General features: G+C 38.5%; 1 protein-coding gene across 2 annotated transcripts in view; it reads right to left on the bottom strand.

Annotated features, from left to right (window-relative positions):
* Positions 1–444: 444 nt before the first annotated feature.
* LOC129764349 (uncharacterized) overlaps positions 445–19,229 on the bottom strand; it is a 37,009-nt gene continuing 18,224 nt past the window's right edge. For both annotated transcript variants that reach the window (XM_055763341.1, XM_055763348.1), the window contains exon 3: positions 445–12,031. In XM_055763341.1, the coding sequence (XP_055619316.1) occupies positions 12,009–12,031 (23 nt within the window). In that variant the 3' untranslated portion in view covers positions 445–12,008. The remainder of the gene's footprint in view (positions 12,032–19,229) is intronic.

A 19,229-nucleotide genomic window follows, 5' to 3' on the forward strand; every position in this document is an offset into this window, starting at 1 on the left:
TAAAAAAACGTTTTAACAGCAGTTAGTTGGAACTGAAATTGAAACTGAACAAAAACGAATTCGCTATATGTCACAAGATCCAAACAAATGTTGCGATCGTGTATTGTTATTGAGCCGTGTTTCAGTAAAGAAGACGGGGTTACTTGTGTTCCCTTTCCAACCCCGTAGATTTTCTGTGGCTCGCTACTTTCGATGGATGTGGTGAGCGATAAGTTGCTATCTTCGTATTTGGGTTCAGCGGTACCAAACGAAACATCTAATGGATATGATAATGTTCATCGGAGTTTTAGTTAGCATTAAGTTTAGCAATTCATCCCCATAACTCCTTGCTTCTTTACATTTAATTCCTCAAGAAACGAAGCAAAGCGTTTGGTTTCAAGAAGTCAAAGGTTTGTATTGCTAATAGAATTTCCTTTTGTGGATTGAAAACGCACAGCAGCTGAGTCTTGTTTGAATTTATATGTTTTATTTATAGAATACATTCGAGCAAAAGGATTTCATATTAAATTGGACTGAGTACGGAAAATTATGCATGTCTTCATTGATCTGCATTTTGTGTGTATTTTGCAAAGTTCACCTTTTCAACTTAGTCATAATTTCGGAAAAACTAGATGAGCACGATTAACATTCCTTTAAAAAGTCATTGTTCTTCTCCGTAGCGAGATAATTTGCATTGGTATATTTGAAATTTTGTTCTTTTCAGAATAACAGTGTTGTTTAATTCTACACGCAAACATTTTTTTTATTTAGTTTGGATTTTTCAACATTAACATTTTGGTTGATTGGGTTTCATTTTCAATTGCAATTTGTTTACATCACGTAAAATCATAATAATTCTATACAATCTTGTTGGTATCGATAGACATCAATCAAATCAGAAAATTTCCTCCAAGAAAAGCTTTCTCTGCGACGATAGAAAAAACTAACTCTATAAAATATACGTTCTAGCAATTAGTGGGCATGACAGCGGGGGAACTGTTGATTGGATTGGGAAGGGACTTACTCCGGATAATTGGATCAGAGCGTAGATATTAGTACCGATAGTTTATAATATATCTCTAAAACAGTCGCGCACTGGTCCTGTCTCTCATCCATTGATTACACATTCAGCACACAACCAAACGCACGCGCAGCAGACTTATGCCACATTCAAACATATACTTCTCTAAGACAGAAAATGACTGTAGATCGTCTTCTGGTTATATATTAATCATTTTCAATCGCTACCTCCAATTGAAACTTCCTTAGGTTTTGCGTATTTTCATATCCTCTACCTACAACTATACAGACACAGATTTTGCTTATTGTTTTGCTTATATCCCATTTTGTGTTTCTTATTCACGCGCTTTGCATTTATTTTGTTCATAATATTGACTTTAGTTAGTTAGTTTATCCGGCTATTGGCTATAGCTGCTCTGTAGTTGTCCACATTAGCATTTAATGTTTTTTTTTCGTTAAGCTGTTATCATATATCTTTCCACGTTATATCAATATGTGTGAATGTGTCTCGCCTGTTTGCTTTATGTTGCAACGAAGTAAGGATTAGATAGATTTCCATCGAGTTACATTGAATAGTTAGGTATTAATTGTAGTATTATTGGACAGTGGCTTCCTAGTTTTAATTATTGTGTTCTAGTCATCTTATTAAAGAGCAGAAAAGTGGAATCGACCCGCTGTGAAAATTAGATTTAGGGTGTGTTCTTCAATTTGACAAAAAACATCGTAGTTCATCTAAATTTTTCGGAACATCGTTCGATATTCGTTGGATATAAGATTATTCAGGAATTTAATTTGAAAAACGTTAGAAAACAACATTTGATATTTATATGACATATGAATACATAATCTCGATGTGATTATTGGGGTTATTTTCACTAAAAAGTAACGGCGGTATGGGTATTCAAATCAACAAAAAAAAAAAGGAATTCTCTATAACATCACCTAATATGATCGACAATTGTCAACTCACAAACTTTCAACGGGCGTGAGATATTATACGTGGTTAGCCATCGCTACCCTAGTTATGTAGCATAGTGAGAAACAAGTTACTACGAACAATCGAGAAGGAAATTCGGATCGGAACAATCGGCAACGAATAAAGAACGACGATTGGAAGCTCGGTACTTAGAACTGTAGATCGCTGAATATCCTGGGTTGCGACAGGATTCTAATCGTATATAGCACTGCAGGAGCCTTGCTGGAAAGGATAGAACATACGAAAGATGTGTAGTCGCAGGGCCTAATACTATCAGAGTGGCGACACATCAAACGAGCTGGGTACCGGCTTTATTGTAGGCAGGATGTGTGTATTGAGGTTAAAAGGCCGGTTTTACAACTACAGCATCATCGATGTGCGCTGCCAGCATGGAAGAAGCTTTCTACGCGCAGCTAGAGTATGTCTAAGACAGTTTTTCGCGTCGAGATATCAAGATTGTCATCGGCGATATGAACGCTCAGATCTGAAAGGAAGCCATGTACAAACCAGTGATCGGACATGACAGTCTGCGCACCGAGACGAACGACAACGGCCAACGATGCGTAAGCTTTGTAGCCTCTCGAGGACCGGTAGTCCAAATTATCTTCTTTCTCCGCAAGGACATCCACAAAGCCACATGGAGATGACCTGATCAACGAACGGCAAACCAAATTGATCATGATCTCATCGACGGACGGTTTCTCTCAGACATCACCAACCGAACTGTGGACATGCCGGCCTAGAAACGCACTTCGGGTCTTGAGTTAGCACAGTTAGCACAAATCGAGACCGCATAGCCGATAAGCGGAATATAAACATCCGAATCACCATCCAGCTGCATCATCATCAACAATCACAACTTATCGGACCACCCGGAGACCAAGAATAAACAATCAACCGTTCACAAGAATCGATATCAACATCGCGCTGATGCCATGAATAAACATTCCCACATTCAAGATGTTGTAAACACAAATCATTGATATATATAAGCAGGGACAATGAATGTAAGGTTAGAGTTAAATTTGAATAGTGAATAGATGCACATCGTGTGCTCGAAAAGAAGAAATTGTTTTTTTTTAAGTAAAGTTTAGTGTTTAAGATTAACTGGCGCCCGAATAGGGACCTTGCCAAGTGAAAGTAGTGCCAAGGAAGTGAGACAAGTGAAGTGATAGGGTGAACGATAGAGTTACCACCCACACTATCCGAAAAAATATCCGAACGCACGAAGCCTCTCTGGACCGCAGGACCTCTGCAGCCGTGTGGAAGAGCCCCTCAGTAGCCACAACAGTTAGGAGCTCGCTTGTGGACCGAACAGGAATTTGCCGCCACACTGGGAAGGAAGGAAGACACTTCAAGGATCCCGACCAACCAGTCTCGCTGAACCCGCCAGCGGTTGGATAAATCAAAAGGTGATAATAGGACATCGAGACAAAAGTACTGGACACGCGCACCGAAGCTTTTCGAGACGTCACTGAAAGAGGATTGACATCCGAAAGTACGTTGTTCCGCAGTCTTGTGGTGTTCCCACAAGATGTTCAGGATTTACATGTAAGTACTAAAAACAAAAACAGAAATATCACAAAGTGAAATAAAGTGAATAATTTAACAAAGATTCAAATACAAGTAGTGCAAATAATTGTATAATTCCAAAATATAGTGTGACAATTAATTAATTAAATAAAATAACAAAACAATTAATTTCAGAAAAAAATAAAGGTAATTTCCAAAATATTCATTGAAAATAATCATATTATTTAAAAAAAAAAAAAAATATATATATATACTAATTCTTTTTCAGGTAAGGTTAAAATTTTTTGATAATTTTCCAACAATATTTTTAGGATAAAACTTTTTGTGAAACAATTATTTTTAAAACAAACATTTATTTTTATTAAACAATTTTTTCACGAAAACATTTTTTTTTTTTTTTTACAAGATCAAACAACTAAATAAAAAAATGGATGATAAAGAATTAAATGAGTTTTTAGAATTTTTAGATGTGGTTGAAAGTGGTAAAGCTCCGGAACCTTTTGCTCCATTAAAAGGAAAATATACACCAGACCCAAAAACATGGGAAGAACTTATTGAAAGAATCAAAAATTTGCCTGGGGACGACCCAATTACATGGTTACCCTTAGAAGGCAAATAATTAAAATAAAAATTTCTTTTGTACATATTAATTCAGCAACATGTGTAAAATTGCTACTATTATGACATAATTTAATCAACCATTCCCACAAAATTCTTTCCAAAAACCACCATTACATCCCACATTCACAAAAATATCACACAATGTAGCAAAACCCTTTTCAGTTTCTTCAATAAGAAGAAACATAACCATCAGTAAATTCTCTCAAGGAAAATTCTTCAAACCATACTCCGACAAAATAATAAAATTTCACCACATGCATGAATTAAAAACATTTGACGCAGTTGTAGGTCATGATACTCTGCAAGAACTTAAAGCAATCATCGATGTCTCTGAAGAAAAAAAATATTATACCAAACAATAATATTATTCCACTTTTACAACATAATTTTCAGCAAATCAATAAAATTCACATTAGAAACGAACATCTAAACACCAAAGAAAAACATAAACTTGCTGCAATATTAACCTCATTTCAGGATTTTTTTCATCCACCAGAACCTATGGAAGTAGATCCATCCATTAGGACTAGACAAATAAATTACGGCAATAGACCTCAAAATACAACTCAGGTAAACCCAATGAAGAGACCAAGACTCTTCAACATTAAAACCGGCCAATATGAAGATCCCCAAAATTTCGTTGAAATTAATCCCAATGATCACGATTATCCATGCATAGATAACGAATATAATGAAGAGGAACAAACCGAAGAATCATCTCAATATGAACGATATATGAAAACAATTGACACACAAGAACGGGAAACACCTGAAGAAGAAGACATAGAAAAAGCAGAACTAAATTTTTTAGATTAAAATCTGCCCTACCATACTTTCTTTATTTTGGTAAGGCAAAAGAACCACTAAAAATTCTAATTGACACAGGATCAAACAAAAATTTCATTCACCCTCGATACGCAAGTATCAGCCACAAAATAAAAAAACCTTTTTATGTATCTTCAGTAGGCGGAGATATAAAAATTAATAAATATTCCAGCGGAAAATTATTCAAACCATATTCTAATGTTTTGATTAAATTCTTTCATTTAAATGAATTAAAATCTTTTGATGCAATCATAGGACACGACACATTAAAAGAATTGAAAGCAGTAATAGATACTTCAAATGAAAAATTAATTTTAGAAAACAAATTCATTATTCCTCTACTACAATACAAACTACAGGAAATCAACAAAATAAATATTCGAGATGATCACCTAGACAAGCAACAAAAAGACAGACTCGGAAAAGTTTTAAAAGATTTTCAAGATTTATTTCAACCTCCGGATGAAAAATTACCATTTACTACAAAGGTCAAAGCCGATATCAGAACTACTGACGAAAATGCAGTCTATAGCAAAACTTATCCTTATCCTCAAGCTTTAAAATCTGAAGTTAATAAACAATTAGAAAAACTTTTACATGATGGAATTATTAGACCATCACGATCCCCTTACAACTCACCAGTTTGGATAGTACCAAAGAAACAGGATGCTTCTAAAGAAAAGAAATACAGAATGGTTATAGATTACCGAAAATTAAATTCAAAAACAATTAGTGACAGATATCCAATTCCGGATACATCCACAGTCCTATCTAACTTAGGAGAAAACAAATTTTTTACCACATTGGTTGATCCAGGCGAAACACCAAATTTTTCGACTCTAAATCAGGCTGGACCCAGTACATCTACAGGGAAGATCTTAGATCAGAAGCATCCGGCGAGACAGAAGTGTCACCTGTCGCTTGTGACAAGGATCTTGCTGCAGAGATGCGTGAACTAAATATTGAGGCAGACACACCCAACAGATTTGGCATCAGGATTTCATCAAATCCCAATGTCTGAAAAAGTTTTAAGAGAACACTTAGGAAAAATATGTCATGTCTATATAGATGACATCATAATATTCGGTAAAACACTTGATGAACATTTGAAAAATTTAAGAACAATTTTGGAAACATTAAGAGAAGCTAATTTCAAAATTCAACCTGACAAATCAGAATTTTTAAGGACCGAAGTCGAATTTCTTGGCTTTATTGTTTCAAAAGAAGGTCTAAAACCAAACGATAAGAAGGTTGAATGTATTCGTAAATACCCTGAACCAAAAACTCTGAAAGATTTACGCGCATTTCTAGGACTGTCTGGATGGCCATCGCCAAATTCTGAAAAATCAGTCAAAAAACACAATCATCAATCTAGATGATGATGCACGAAATTCATTTAATACTCTTAAAGAAATTTTATCTTCTAAAGACGTTTTAACATTTCCAGATTTTGAAAAAAACCTTCATTCTCACCACAGACGCATCAGATAAAGCAATAGGAGCAGTGTTATCACAGCAATTCCAGGACGGCGAACGACCAATAACATTTATTTCTCGAACTCTTTCCAGGACCGAAGAAAACTACGCAACAAACGAAAAAGAGATGCTTGGAGTCGTATGGGCTCTTCACAACTTAAGGAATTTTATCTACGGAGCAAAACTAAAAATTTACACAGATCATCTCCCACTCACATTCACATTATCACCCAAAAACAATAATGCAAAGCTAAAACGATGGAAAGCTTTCCTTGAGGAACATGATTATGAAATGTTCTATAAACCAGGGAAATCCAACGTAGTAGCTGACGCACTTTCACGCATCCAAATAAATTCATTAACCCCTACTCAACATTCGGCAGAAGAAGATGACAGTTCCTATATACCCTCAACTGAGGCTCCCATTAACGTTTTTCGGAACCAATTAATTTTTCAGATTGGGCCTAATTCATCCTATGAATTTAATGTTCTTTTTGAAAAATACAACAGACACACTTTTGTTGAACCAAATTTTGATATAAACTTTCTAAAGGACAAACTACAACAATTTCTCAACCCAGGAATATTGAACGGAATTATGACAGATGAACGAACCATGGGAATTATACAAGAAATTTATAAAACAAACTATAATTCAAAAATTTTGAAAGTGAGATTTTCGCAAACAAAAGTAGAAGATATTCAAGATGAAGAACAACAGTTAGAAACAATCAAGAATGTGCATAATTTCGCTCATCGGAATGCAAAGGAAAACTCACTTCAACTCATAAAGAAATACTTTTTCCCAGGAATACATAAACTTTTCCAGAAATATATAAGAACTTGTGAAATTTGCAAAATGGAAAAATATGAACGACAACCTCAGAAATTTATCCCCGTAAGAACTCCAATCCCTAATTATCCTGGCGAGATCATACATCTCGATATATTTTGTTACAATGCCAATTTCCTTTTTATATCCTCACTTGACAAATTTTCAAAATATCTCAAAATGAAACCAATTAAGTCAAAGGCCATTTCTGATGTAAAGAATGTTCTTTTGGAATTATTATATGATGACTATTTCTTATGCGATAATTCTCAAATAGAACATGCAAATGAATGCATATATAAACTTACTACAGGGAAACATTCAAATTGCACCTTTGAAAAGGTATATTCAAAGGGACTCGTAAAACGAATCAACGATGCAACAATTTTGATCAATGACGCTGGTGCAGAAGTCTCATCAAATTGTACCAATTCCAGTCAACCCCTATATGGATCGTTTTTAATACAATTCAGCCAATGCAATCTTCATATCAACGGCGAACAATATTCCAATTATGAAACAACTATTCCTGCAAAAACATATGATCCTACCACTGGACTTCGTGTTAACGAAATTCATATCATAGACGCACCACCTGTGGAATACCTTCAGAATTTAACCCTTGAACATCGCGAAAAATTGGAACTATTAAACCTGCAAAATCATTCCTTGAGTTGGAAACTCAATATCTTTGGATCATTTGGACTATCAACAATAATTCTAATCGCAAGCACATTTGCAATTCTTCGATTCCTTTCCAGACGTAAACAAAAGGCCAACATAACAGTCCACTTCGACAAAAACGCTGAGACCATCCTAATAAATGAGCCACCAAAAACAACGGAAATTAAACCTGACACCAACAACACAGAGGAATTATCAGACGAAAGAAAAAAACAACTTCAAGCATTCTTTGATGCACCAACACCATTACGCACCATCCAAAAGTAAACTTTGAGGACAAAGCAATCAAGAGGGGAGGAGTTAGCACAGTTAGCACAAATCGAGACCGCATAGCCGATAAGCGGAATATAAACATCCGAATCACCATCCAGCTGCATCATCATCAACAATCACAACTTATCGGACCACCCGGAGACCAAGAATAAACAATCAACCGTTCACAAGAATCGATATCAACATCGCGCTGATGCCATGAATAAACATTCCCACATTCAAGATGTTGTAAACACAAATCATTGATATATATAAGCAGGGACAATGAATGTAAGGTTAGAGTTAAATTTGAATAGTGAATAGATGCACATCGTGTGCTCGAAAAGAAGAAATTGTTTTTTTTTAAGTAAAGTTTAGTGTTTAAGATTAACTCTTGGTCCTGAAATAATGTGTGGGGTTGGTCCTGAAATAATGAGTGCGGTTGCCCACGTCCCGGTAATAACTTGGCAAGTCTTCGGGTACGTTCGATGCTCGTCTAGGCTTTGGCACTAGGTACTAGGCTCAGATGTCACATGCCGGACTTGCGCTGAGCCGGCTTTGAACACGGTCTCTATGAAGGTTCGTGTCAACCCTCGCATGGCCTCACTGCTTGTATAGATAACCATGGGATCACAAAAAGACGACTATGTACAACGAGCGGAGATAGCGGCCCGGAGTTGGGACCCAACCAAAATGAAGACAACCAACAAAAACAATGAATAACGAAGAAGTAGTTTGATGGATACGACAGGTGACCAAGCCAACGCGTTCGCTAATAGTAGAATGCTGATGCGATCGCCAATACTCAACCAAGTGGAAACACAAGGTTCTAGTGGCATTAATTGAGGAGTATCTGAGGTTCAACAAAGTCGGGGGATCAATCCTCTGTTCCTGCCAAAGTCCAGCGCTAGTTTAATCCAGGAAGGAGGGCTGACTGGCTGGATTCCTCGAAACCTCGAACCAACAGAAGTAGAAATGCTCTAAAACGCAGGGACGACCACGACAACGACGATCAAGGCGATAGTGCCGCCCAGGGCGACAGTGACGACCAGAGCGACACCGATAACAAGAGCAACGACTGGAGTACGGTCGTGAACAGAAACAAGAAAAAGTAAGGAACGAGGAAAAAGAGAGTGGACAAGTGGAAAAAAGAAGAAAGAGAATGAAAAGAGGCAGGGGCCAAATGACAAGAAGTCTAATCCTCGGTGGGCGAGAGACAAAGGCGATGCACTCATCGTCGAAACCAAGGGCGACGTATCATACGCAGACATAAAAAAAGAACGAGAGGACCCTGGCTTCGAGAAACTGAAGCAGAGCGTGGTGAAGTCCAGGCGCACCCAGAATGGCGAAATGCTGTTCGAGCTGAAGAGAGAGCCGGAAATCAGGAGCTTAGCATTCAAGGATCTTGTCGAAAGGGTTCTCGGCGACGGAGCGAATGTAAGGGCTTTATCCTCCGAGTCATCGATAGAATGCAGGAGCCTCAGTCTATTTACCACTGAGATGGATCTGCGTCAGAAGTTGGAGGAGGAGAACATCGTGGGCAAAGTTTCGATAAAAATCCAATTAAGTAAGGCGTATCGCGGGACGCAGATCGCAACGACTCGTCTCTCGACGGACGCAGCGAACAAGTTGCTGAAGTTAGAGAGCATGAACGTCTGCTGGGCTGTGGGTCGTTTTAGAATCATTCCTTCTGTTCCCCAACAACTGGAGAGGTGCTTCAGGTGTTTAAACTTCGGACACCTGGCGAAAGACTGCTTGGGGCCAGATAGATCCAACCTGTACAGAAAATGTGGAATGTAAGGTCACTTTGCCAGCGACTGCAAGGGGCAACTAAGGTGTATGCTCTGCAAAAAAAAGGTCAGTTATGACCAAACGACGGAGGCTTCAATTGCCCTGTGTACAAACAGGCAAAGGCAAACCAACAGTGATGAAGATAAGCCAAATTAATCACAACAATTGTGACACCGCACAGCAAATGTTGCGACTGTCAGCGACAGAAACAAACTGTGATGTAGCAATCATCGCGAAGCCGTATCTCGTTTCCTCCGGTAACGGCAATTGGGTGACGGGTAAAGGCCGCCATTGAAGACATGTGCCGATATCCCATTCAGGAGGTAGTCTCGTGGTCTCGCGAGAGTTCGTGATCACAAAGATAAACGGAAGGGGAACAACTGCGAGGGCTGTTGTGCTGGATGGTATCCTACGGGAATATGTGACGGAGTGCGCGTCATGTTGGAGGGCACTACCTAATCGGCGCATCATTGGGAAGAGAAACCCCGCGAGGGTGGCTGTGTAGTCGATGTTGATGTTTTAGTGGGTGTGAGTCCCACACGAAGTCTGGGTTAAGCCGTCCCAGATAAGGTTGGTAGAGCATTTTCTAATCTATTTAAAAAAAGACGTCACCAACGTATGCACCTTCCGAGGTGCGGATATCAACTCGGATCACTATCTAGTAGCGGTTTGTATGCGCTCAAACCTGTCGACTGTTTATCAGGTGCGATAGAGCTGAACCCAGCGGCTACGGAACCCCCAAGCTGCGAAAGACTACGAGCAACATCTCGTGAAGATGGTTGGTGCAAAATTCGCACAGCCATCAGGGACGAATACACTGTGGAGTCGAGGTACTGATCGGCAGAAACGACTGGTATGATGGGGACCCTTAAGGAGGTACTCTCCCTCCGCACCCCCAGTCGACGCCACTGCTGAGGTGTATTCAACTAGCAATGGAAAGTGAATTTACTACAATTCCAAATGCCCAGTTGGCAGGAAAATGGACGCTCTTCAAACGAAATGCCCACTGTGGGTCGATGCGTGACCAGTACAGACCACGAGCGAAGGAGCTTCACGTATGTAATACATGGAAAATTCTTCGAGAGAAATTTGGAAGAATGCTATGAGAATGACGAGGTCGATTTTTCATTGTTTGCACAACTATCCATCGTTCGCATCGAAGGTTGATTATGTGATTTGCTATTTGTTTAGGCCATTGTAGGTGCACACAGAGAACTGTTTCCACTTTTCAGTTCACGCGGCTCATTTCAATCGCGCTCCTCAATCATCTAGTAATTTATATTTTAGAGCTTAGCACTTTACTTTGAAAAAGATTGATCAAAACGATTGATTGGAGAATTGGTTGTTTATATGTGTGTATAATAATGTGTTATTGTTTCAAGTGTGTTTGGGGAACATGGTTGTGTCTTGCCGCGGATGTGAGACGATTTTCATGAACGTGATTGTGTCACATTTCGTCATAACATTTTGTTGGGTCGTGACTCATTCGATAGACGAAGACTCAAACTCCGAACAGTACAAAAATGCAAAAAAAATATATAAACATTAATAGTATGTGGCAAGTATCACAATCCTTACATCCGGTTTTGAATAAATTAAAATTAATAATATATCTCTTTTAGCTCATTCCTTGGCATTTTTCAACCAACCACTAATAGGATGTATATACCATATTCTACGTTTACAAAACTGACTTGTAGCTGCATATTTTGTGTGTTGTTATACTTTATTTTTTGCTTCAGTTTTTACGTTTCTCGTTGCTGCTTACATCAATTATGTGTGTGTGTGTGTGTGATTTTAAAATCCTGAGTCCTTTGTTCTGCAGTATTTTGTGAATATTATCGCCATTCTCTCCAGCTCTCAGCTCAGTCATCAATGTAATAGCGATTTATGCGACGGCGCTTTCGCGCTCAAACATTGTATGCTACATATTATCACTTATAAATAATAACTTACAATGCTATACTGTACGGATTCCTAAAAGTAGCGACTTTTCATTCTAGTTGCGAAAAGCTCCAATCACTCGTCCTTCCGTGGGTCATCTGAAACATTTATTACATGATAACAAAATTGTAAACAGAAAAGGGTAATTGAATATATTTTTGGACAGATTCGCAATGTGTTCTTTTGGCATTAACCTACCAAATTTCCAAAGCCAATGATCTACGAAGCAAGGAAGTTAGAGAAATCAGGGCTTAGAAAAAGTTGAGCAACAGGATAAGTGCAATTAACAAGGGAAACTTCAATATAACGTACATTTCACTTTCAATATCGTACGTTGTATCGAATGGTACGTTATATTGAAGCATAATGAAGAACTCAGAAACAGCTCATATTACTTTATTGTGATGCTGTTTAGGTAGAGTTAATAAATAATATATGGGAGACTGGTTGGTAGTTGTATGAACGTATAGGATTTAAAAAATATATATTTTTAAGAAAAAAGAAGTTGTTTTTTTCGAAAAAAGTTCTAAAAATTTGAAATTTCAAAAAATTCCAACTCAAAAACTATGAGAACTACAGAATTGTTGTCAGACAATGAAATATAGAAGTATATTGTTCAAGCTTTCATTGAAAAATACAGAACGAATTTTCAAAAAAAAAATGGAAGTTAAAACTCTTTTTATCGAAACATAATTAAAAAAAATCTCAACGAAAATTATATGAATGAAATAAGTCTCTCATAAACTGAAGAAAGTATGTACTGTTATTTTTGGTTTTGGGTTTGGTAATTCTTTAATTTTTTTTTATGTAAAGTTAGAATTTTTTTGACAAACGTTTTTGAGAAAAATGAATTTCAATTTCGAAAATAATTTGTTTTTCAGTGAAATTTTCAAGAAATTTGTGTATTATTCCATGAAAATTTGAATTATTTCCTACATTTCATTATTTGCAAAAAAAAAGTGACTAAAGATGACCTACGAATTAGAAATTTATCGTAATTCATGTTAAATTGGTGTTAACTTTGTAAAGGAATGAGAGTTTTTCTATCTGGTTCTATAGTTATGAAACACTGAATTTTATTTTTTGCACGTTTCGCGCCTAAACACAACAATAAAGTTGAAATGGCCAGTCTTATAAATGAAGATAGATATGTATTCTACACTATATACTTCAATTCAACCGACTTCTTACATATCTCTGGAAACTCAGAAAAAATGAGTGGTTCTATAGTTGTGAAACGCAGTGTATAATGATGGAAAACATTTTGCATCTTTTGGTTCTAATTCCAACCGGCAAAAACATCATTTTCCTAATTCCGTGAATTAGTGTTGTAGCCGTGGGCTGGCCGATCCTCTAAAAGCGCGCAGCTTAAGCGCAACTCCCGAAGGAGACTGCCCGCCAAGATCGATTTTGCCCGGTTGAGACTCCCTGTAAGGGCGAGTTCAGGTATTCTACTTCCGAAATAGAAGTACGGATCGCTCCAGCCAGGCCACGGAACTCTAACCAAAACGAAACATTCAATTAGACCCCCATCAATCGAATTCAAGCTTCAAAGAAATCGGTAGAATTCACTCATACCCGATTAATTCTCATCATAGGCCAGGCTGCTACCTGTCCATAGAGAGCGCCAAAAACACTGGAAAGACTTATTGTCCCACATAAAACGAAAAACGATCGCGATACAATTTACAATGTGCAACATAAAAGACTTTCACAGTATCAAAGCTTCAGTTTGTACTAACATTCGATAACTAGATATCTTTGCATTTTAACACCGTTTTATTAAACATTACATAAATGGTATTGTAACATGCATTTATTCGATTAATCCTGCTATCCTATTATCTTCCATTCGAATTATAGCTTGAAAGCTTTCTATGAGAGGTGTGTGCGTGAAATTGAGCTTTTGTTGCCCCGGGGTCTTTTGATTCTATTTAGCGCTTTGTGTGGAGGGGTCAACAATGACGCCCAGCAATTGCATTTGGCTTTTGACAAAAAAATCTCGGACGCGATCTTCTTCACGTCGTCCGGTTCATCCCGACTTAGGGCAATAGATAAAAAACTCCGTGACGTCCTCACCGGACGTCACCCTCCGTACAAAAGCTAGCTTGAAACGGACTCACCAGCTATTGATTTGAAATTGTTGACTGCTGCTGATGATCAGTTTCCTACGGGCGATATTGTTGTCCCTGCTGCGGATGTTGATGACGGGCTCTCCGAGTCAGCGAATTATCTTCGCGATGAAGTGGCTATTCCTTACTGCCTGCGGGAGAATAGGTAGCTGTGCGATGGAATATTAGCACATAGCACATTTGATCGCCAACGTAAAAAAAGGTTCAAATCACCTGTGATTCGTAAGCACACACACGCACAACACGTTACTTCCTAATCACTGCCTCTCGTTTTAACATAGACCTAACGAACAAAGATTTTGAAAAAAGGAACGAGTTTTATGCTGCCTTAAACTTAACTACCTTTTTGGAATTAATCAAACGAGCACGCGCACTTCCACTATTTTCCGCAGTCACGAACAAAGTAAGCGCGCCTAGACATCCTCAGATCAGGGAAAGTGAAATCAAACGTACTTACAGGAAGTACGTCATTTCCCAAAATCTTGTCGGCTATCCTCGGAAATCTGAAGATTGGCATTGGCCGAATCATTCTGATTTCGAAAACCATATTCCAACCTTCACTCTCCCCTTCCATACTTAGCAGCTTCCCTGAACTCTATAACGTGGGAATCTCTCCCAGGCTCTCTCCTGAAGTTAAGATAAAACGCTTTACGTCGTTTGAAGATCGACTCAGCCCATCTGCGTTGTTATCTAACTTAGGGCAAATACATATGAGAGTATGTTTTGCCCTAAAAATATTTTATAGTGCTGACCGCTACAGTGTTCCTTATTCCAGTCACCAAATTGTTATAACAATGAATCGTTTTATATAATATACTAGCTGACCCGGCAAACTTCGTCCCGCCCTAAATTAGTTTTTTGTTATCAATACCTTCATACATTCACGTTTTCTTACTAAGCGTTCATAATCCTGAACTGTTCATTGATTGATCTTCTAATCGACCCCGTTGAATTTACCTTTTACTGAAAAATTCCTAGTACTTCTACCAAAACTCATCATTATAATATCATATTATTTTCAGACATAATTCTCGTTCAATATTTTTCAACCACTTGCAAATAGCATGTTTCTCCGTTACATGGAATAAATGTTTGATACAGAAAATATGCTAGAACAAAGACCTCTCTCCTCTTTTCCCCTTAGAGAGCGGGGGGGGGGAGTGTCTATTCACCATAGACACGTTTCGTGCCCTCTAAACCCCCTCCCTCCTAAGAGAGGGAGTAGGAGTATCTAACCACCATAGAATCATTTATTGCACCCTTAAACCTCCACATGCCAAATTTGGATTCGTTTGCTTGATTAATTCTCGATTAATGCAGAAATTTGTGTTTCATTTGTATGGCAGCCCCGCTCCTTAGAGGGGGAAGGAGTATCTAACCACCGTGAAAACATTTATTGCATCCTAAAACTTTCACATGCCAAATTTGGTTCCGTCTGCTTTATTAATTCTCGAGTAAAGCAGAAATTTGAGTTTCATTTGTATGGCAGCCCCCCTTAGAGAGAGTGGGTGAAGTGTCGAACCACCATAGAAACATTTATTGCACCCTAAAACTTCCACATGCCAAATTTCGTTTCATTTGCTTGATTAATTCTCGAGTAATGCAGAAATTTGGGTTTCATTTGTATGGCAGCCCCCCCTAAGAGAGGGGGCAGGTGTATCTAACCACTATAGAATCATTTATTGCATCCTAAAACCTCCAGGTGCCTAATTTGGTTACATTTGCTTGAATAATTCTCGAGTAATGCAGAAATTTGTGTTTCATTTGTATGCAGCCCCTTCTTAGAGAGGGGGGGGGGGGGGGTAGAGTGCCTAACCATCATAAACATTTATTGCACCCTAAAACCTCCACATGCCAAGTTTCGTTTCATTTGCTTGATTAATTCTCGAGTAATGCAGAAATTTGTGTTTCATTCGTATGGCAGCTCTCCCCTAAGAGAGGGGGGAGGTGTACCTAACCACTATAGAATCATTTATTGCATTCTGAAACCTCCAGATGCCTAATTTGGTTTCATTTGCTTGAATAATTCTCGAGTAATGCAGAATTTTGTGTTTCATTTGTATCCATCAAGTGATGAGATCTTTTTTTCCGGATAACATTTTCATTTTCAGTCACTGTTTTCCCATACATGATAAAGATTTGTATAAACTACAGCCCCTTGCCACTCTCTAATGGATCGACAACTTTCGAAAATCCTCCACTGATCCGATGATAAGAACGATTCGACGCTTCACAAACAATTCGTTGTTGCACTCATCATTAACTTCCGCTGTTCGATTAATTTCCATTGCATTGTTGGCAACACAGCTTACTTCACTGGATTTCGCATTAATACCTGAGTAATTAACAGCATCAGGATCTAACGGATACAATCAACATCGCCGGAAACCGTTGATCAATGTCGATTGTAGGTTCGTTATTCTATTCACAGCTTGCAATATCTTTCATCGGAGGTAACTCACCGTAATTTTCGATCCGCCTTCTACCAGAACTTCATTTCAAAAGTTTTTGAGTGGTCGGAAAAAGCTGACGTCCAGCGACTGAGTGATTTGAGTGGAATTTGGTGGAAGACAAACCAGGATTATGTTTTTTTTCGTGCATAGCTGCATCGTGTCATATGAGACATGTGACTTATACGCTTGCACCCCTCTTGATATTTCAGGATGCCGATTAAAGGGGTAGACACTAGGGAAATTTGTAGTACAACGTATCAGAATTACCGATATTTATCATAAAATTCTGGTAGGAGGGACCGTGCACTTGATTCAGTATTGGAGTCACATAATACTCCAGTGGCTGTGATCAGCCTATAAATTGGTTTAACAGCATTATAAAGAGCACTCCGTCGAGTTTGCGACAATCTTTCAACAACACACCTATGTGGTTCAGAGACATTTCTCAGCGATCAGTTAAAACTGCGATAAACGGGTAAACAGATTAAACAATTCTAAAAATGTCACACACTGTAGATTTTTAGCAAAATCATGTTGCCCTCAAAAGCCCAAAGAGTTGTCTACAAACCCTATGGATACGCATTTTTTGTTTTGATTTCTCAACAAAACCTGAACTCTTTGATTTGATCCTGACATGGTGGCGCGGTCGATAGCTTGCGAACGGGACTTCATGAAAACTAAACCCTGACCTTTCTTGTTGAAAAATGTCGTTATTCAAATATGCAGCATTTACCACTCAAAACGAAAAAAAAAAACTAGTGGTGGGATATATCTGTTATATAACCGCAAGATTAACGTAGGACTACCATTGACTTAGTAATAATTTGTTTAAAATTGTATCTAAAACAATTCTCAATAAATGGATGAATGGATATTTTGTTTTCCTTTGGCTTAGTCTGCGGCCTTGCGGTCTGTTCAAATACAGTAGAACCCCGATTATCCAATAAATGATAAATGATCAAATGATCAAAAAAGAGATGCAAACGCAATATTTTAGCATGATAACTATATTTTATCAATAAAGGAATCATTAAACTATTCATCTATAAGGTTGTGTACACCAGAAGTCAAATGATGTGAAAGTCATGACCAAAACAAAAATGCAAAATCCTACACCTCACTGATAAATTCCGGGAAAGTCCATAACATTACTATGGAATAGAGAGATATTAATGTTTAAAATCTTGTACTTCGAACGTAACTCCATCGTTTTCGAGACTTACAGTTCATACCCAGGGCAGAAAAGGAAGATGTAGTATGACGAAATAACGAACATAAAAAACTAAGAAAGATTCTATAACATGAACTTTTCCATAGTGACTTGTATTGTTAGATAATACCATTAGTAATAACCGGTTACCTTCATTCAATATCATGGTTTTTTTTTCAATATAATATATTGAAATTGGACCGGAGTGCAACAATTTCTGCGAAAAATCGGATAAGGAACGAATCGAAAGAGCAGAGATGCGGACGTCAGAGGCAGCTAGAGAAGCCCGCATGTCCAATTTGGCAACAAAACTGTTGCAATTGAAAAGAACACGTGTTAAGTAAAAGCGTCTATCTTTATTTCGTGCTCAGCTCAAACTAACTGAAGTGAAAAATCACGTTGCTAATGGTAACCATCCTAGTTCATGCCTACTATAGTAAAAACAACTAGGGATGCTAATATCTCCTCCCTAAGAAAGAACATAGTCTTGAAAACGTTGTGGAGGGTTGATGTTTCGTTTTGGCTTTGATCGTGCCAGCGTAGAACCATGTACTGCAGGAAATGGTCCAGGTTGAATAGGCTCCGGTTCATCGTCCGGCAGTTCAGGATCGTCTGGAAGTTCCGGATTGTCCGGAAGGTCAGGTAATTCTTGTGCTGAAACAAAAGAAGAATTTTCGTCGGGAAACTCCGCATTTGTTGTCATTCCGAAATCGCCCAAAAGAATGCTCAGCGGTAGTTCAATTTCTGTTTTTTCTTGTTTTCCAGAGTCGTTGGTCCGAAGTTGATCGATGTGAGAACGAATTAGCCGCTTCCGTCCGGATTGTGCATCAAGAAGTACATTGTAATGTACATTCCCATTCGCCTCAATGATGACTCCAGATTGCCACTTCCAGGTGGTGTTGTTTTTGTGCACCTTCGCGAATACCAGTGATCCGGCTGCAAGTTTCCGTGCTTGGCAAGGCTTGGCTGCTACCGGTGGTTGTGGAAGTATGTTTGAAGGCTTCAGCAAATCCAATGTTGTCCGCATTTTTCTGCCGTTCAGCACTTCCGAAGGGGATTTGCCCTCGAGCAGATTGGACGGAGTTGCTCGATACACCTGCAGAAAGGTTTGTAGTGCTGCAGATGCTCGTAATCCTTCCCCCTCTTGGATTTTGCGCAGTGACCTCTTAAGCGTGTCGACGAATCTTTCCGCTTGACCATTCGATTGGGGGTGGAACGGTGCGGTGCGGAAATGGATGATGCCCAGCTTTTCGCAGAAGGAACGAAATTCGAATCCAGTGAACTGGGTTCCATTATCAGAAACAATTACCTTCGGTACGCCAAATCTGGCAAAGCTCTCAGTGAGGAACCCGATCGTCGAAGAAGCTGTCGTTGATTTCGTCTGGAACATCTCTGGCCATTTGGAAAAGGAATCGATGACCAGATAGCTGAACCCGTCGATCGGTCCGGCATAGTCCACATGAATACGTTCCCATGGACCTTCTGCGGTCTGCCACGGATG

The sequence above is a fragment of the Toxorhynchites rutilus genome, chromosome 1 (assembly GCF_029784135.1).
Source record: "Toxorhynchites rutilus septentrionalis strain SRP chromosome 1, ASM2978413v1, whole genome shotgun sequence".
Lineage (NCBI taxonomy): Eukaryota > Metazoa > Arthropoda > Insecta > Diptera > Culicidae > Toxorhynchites > Toxorhynchites rutilus.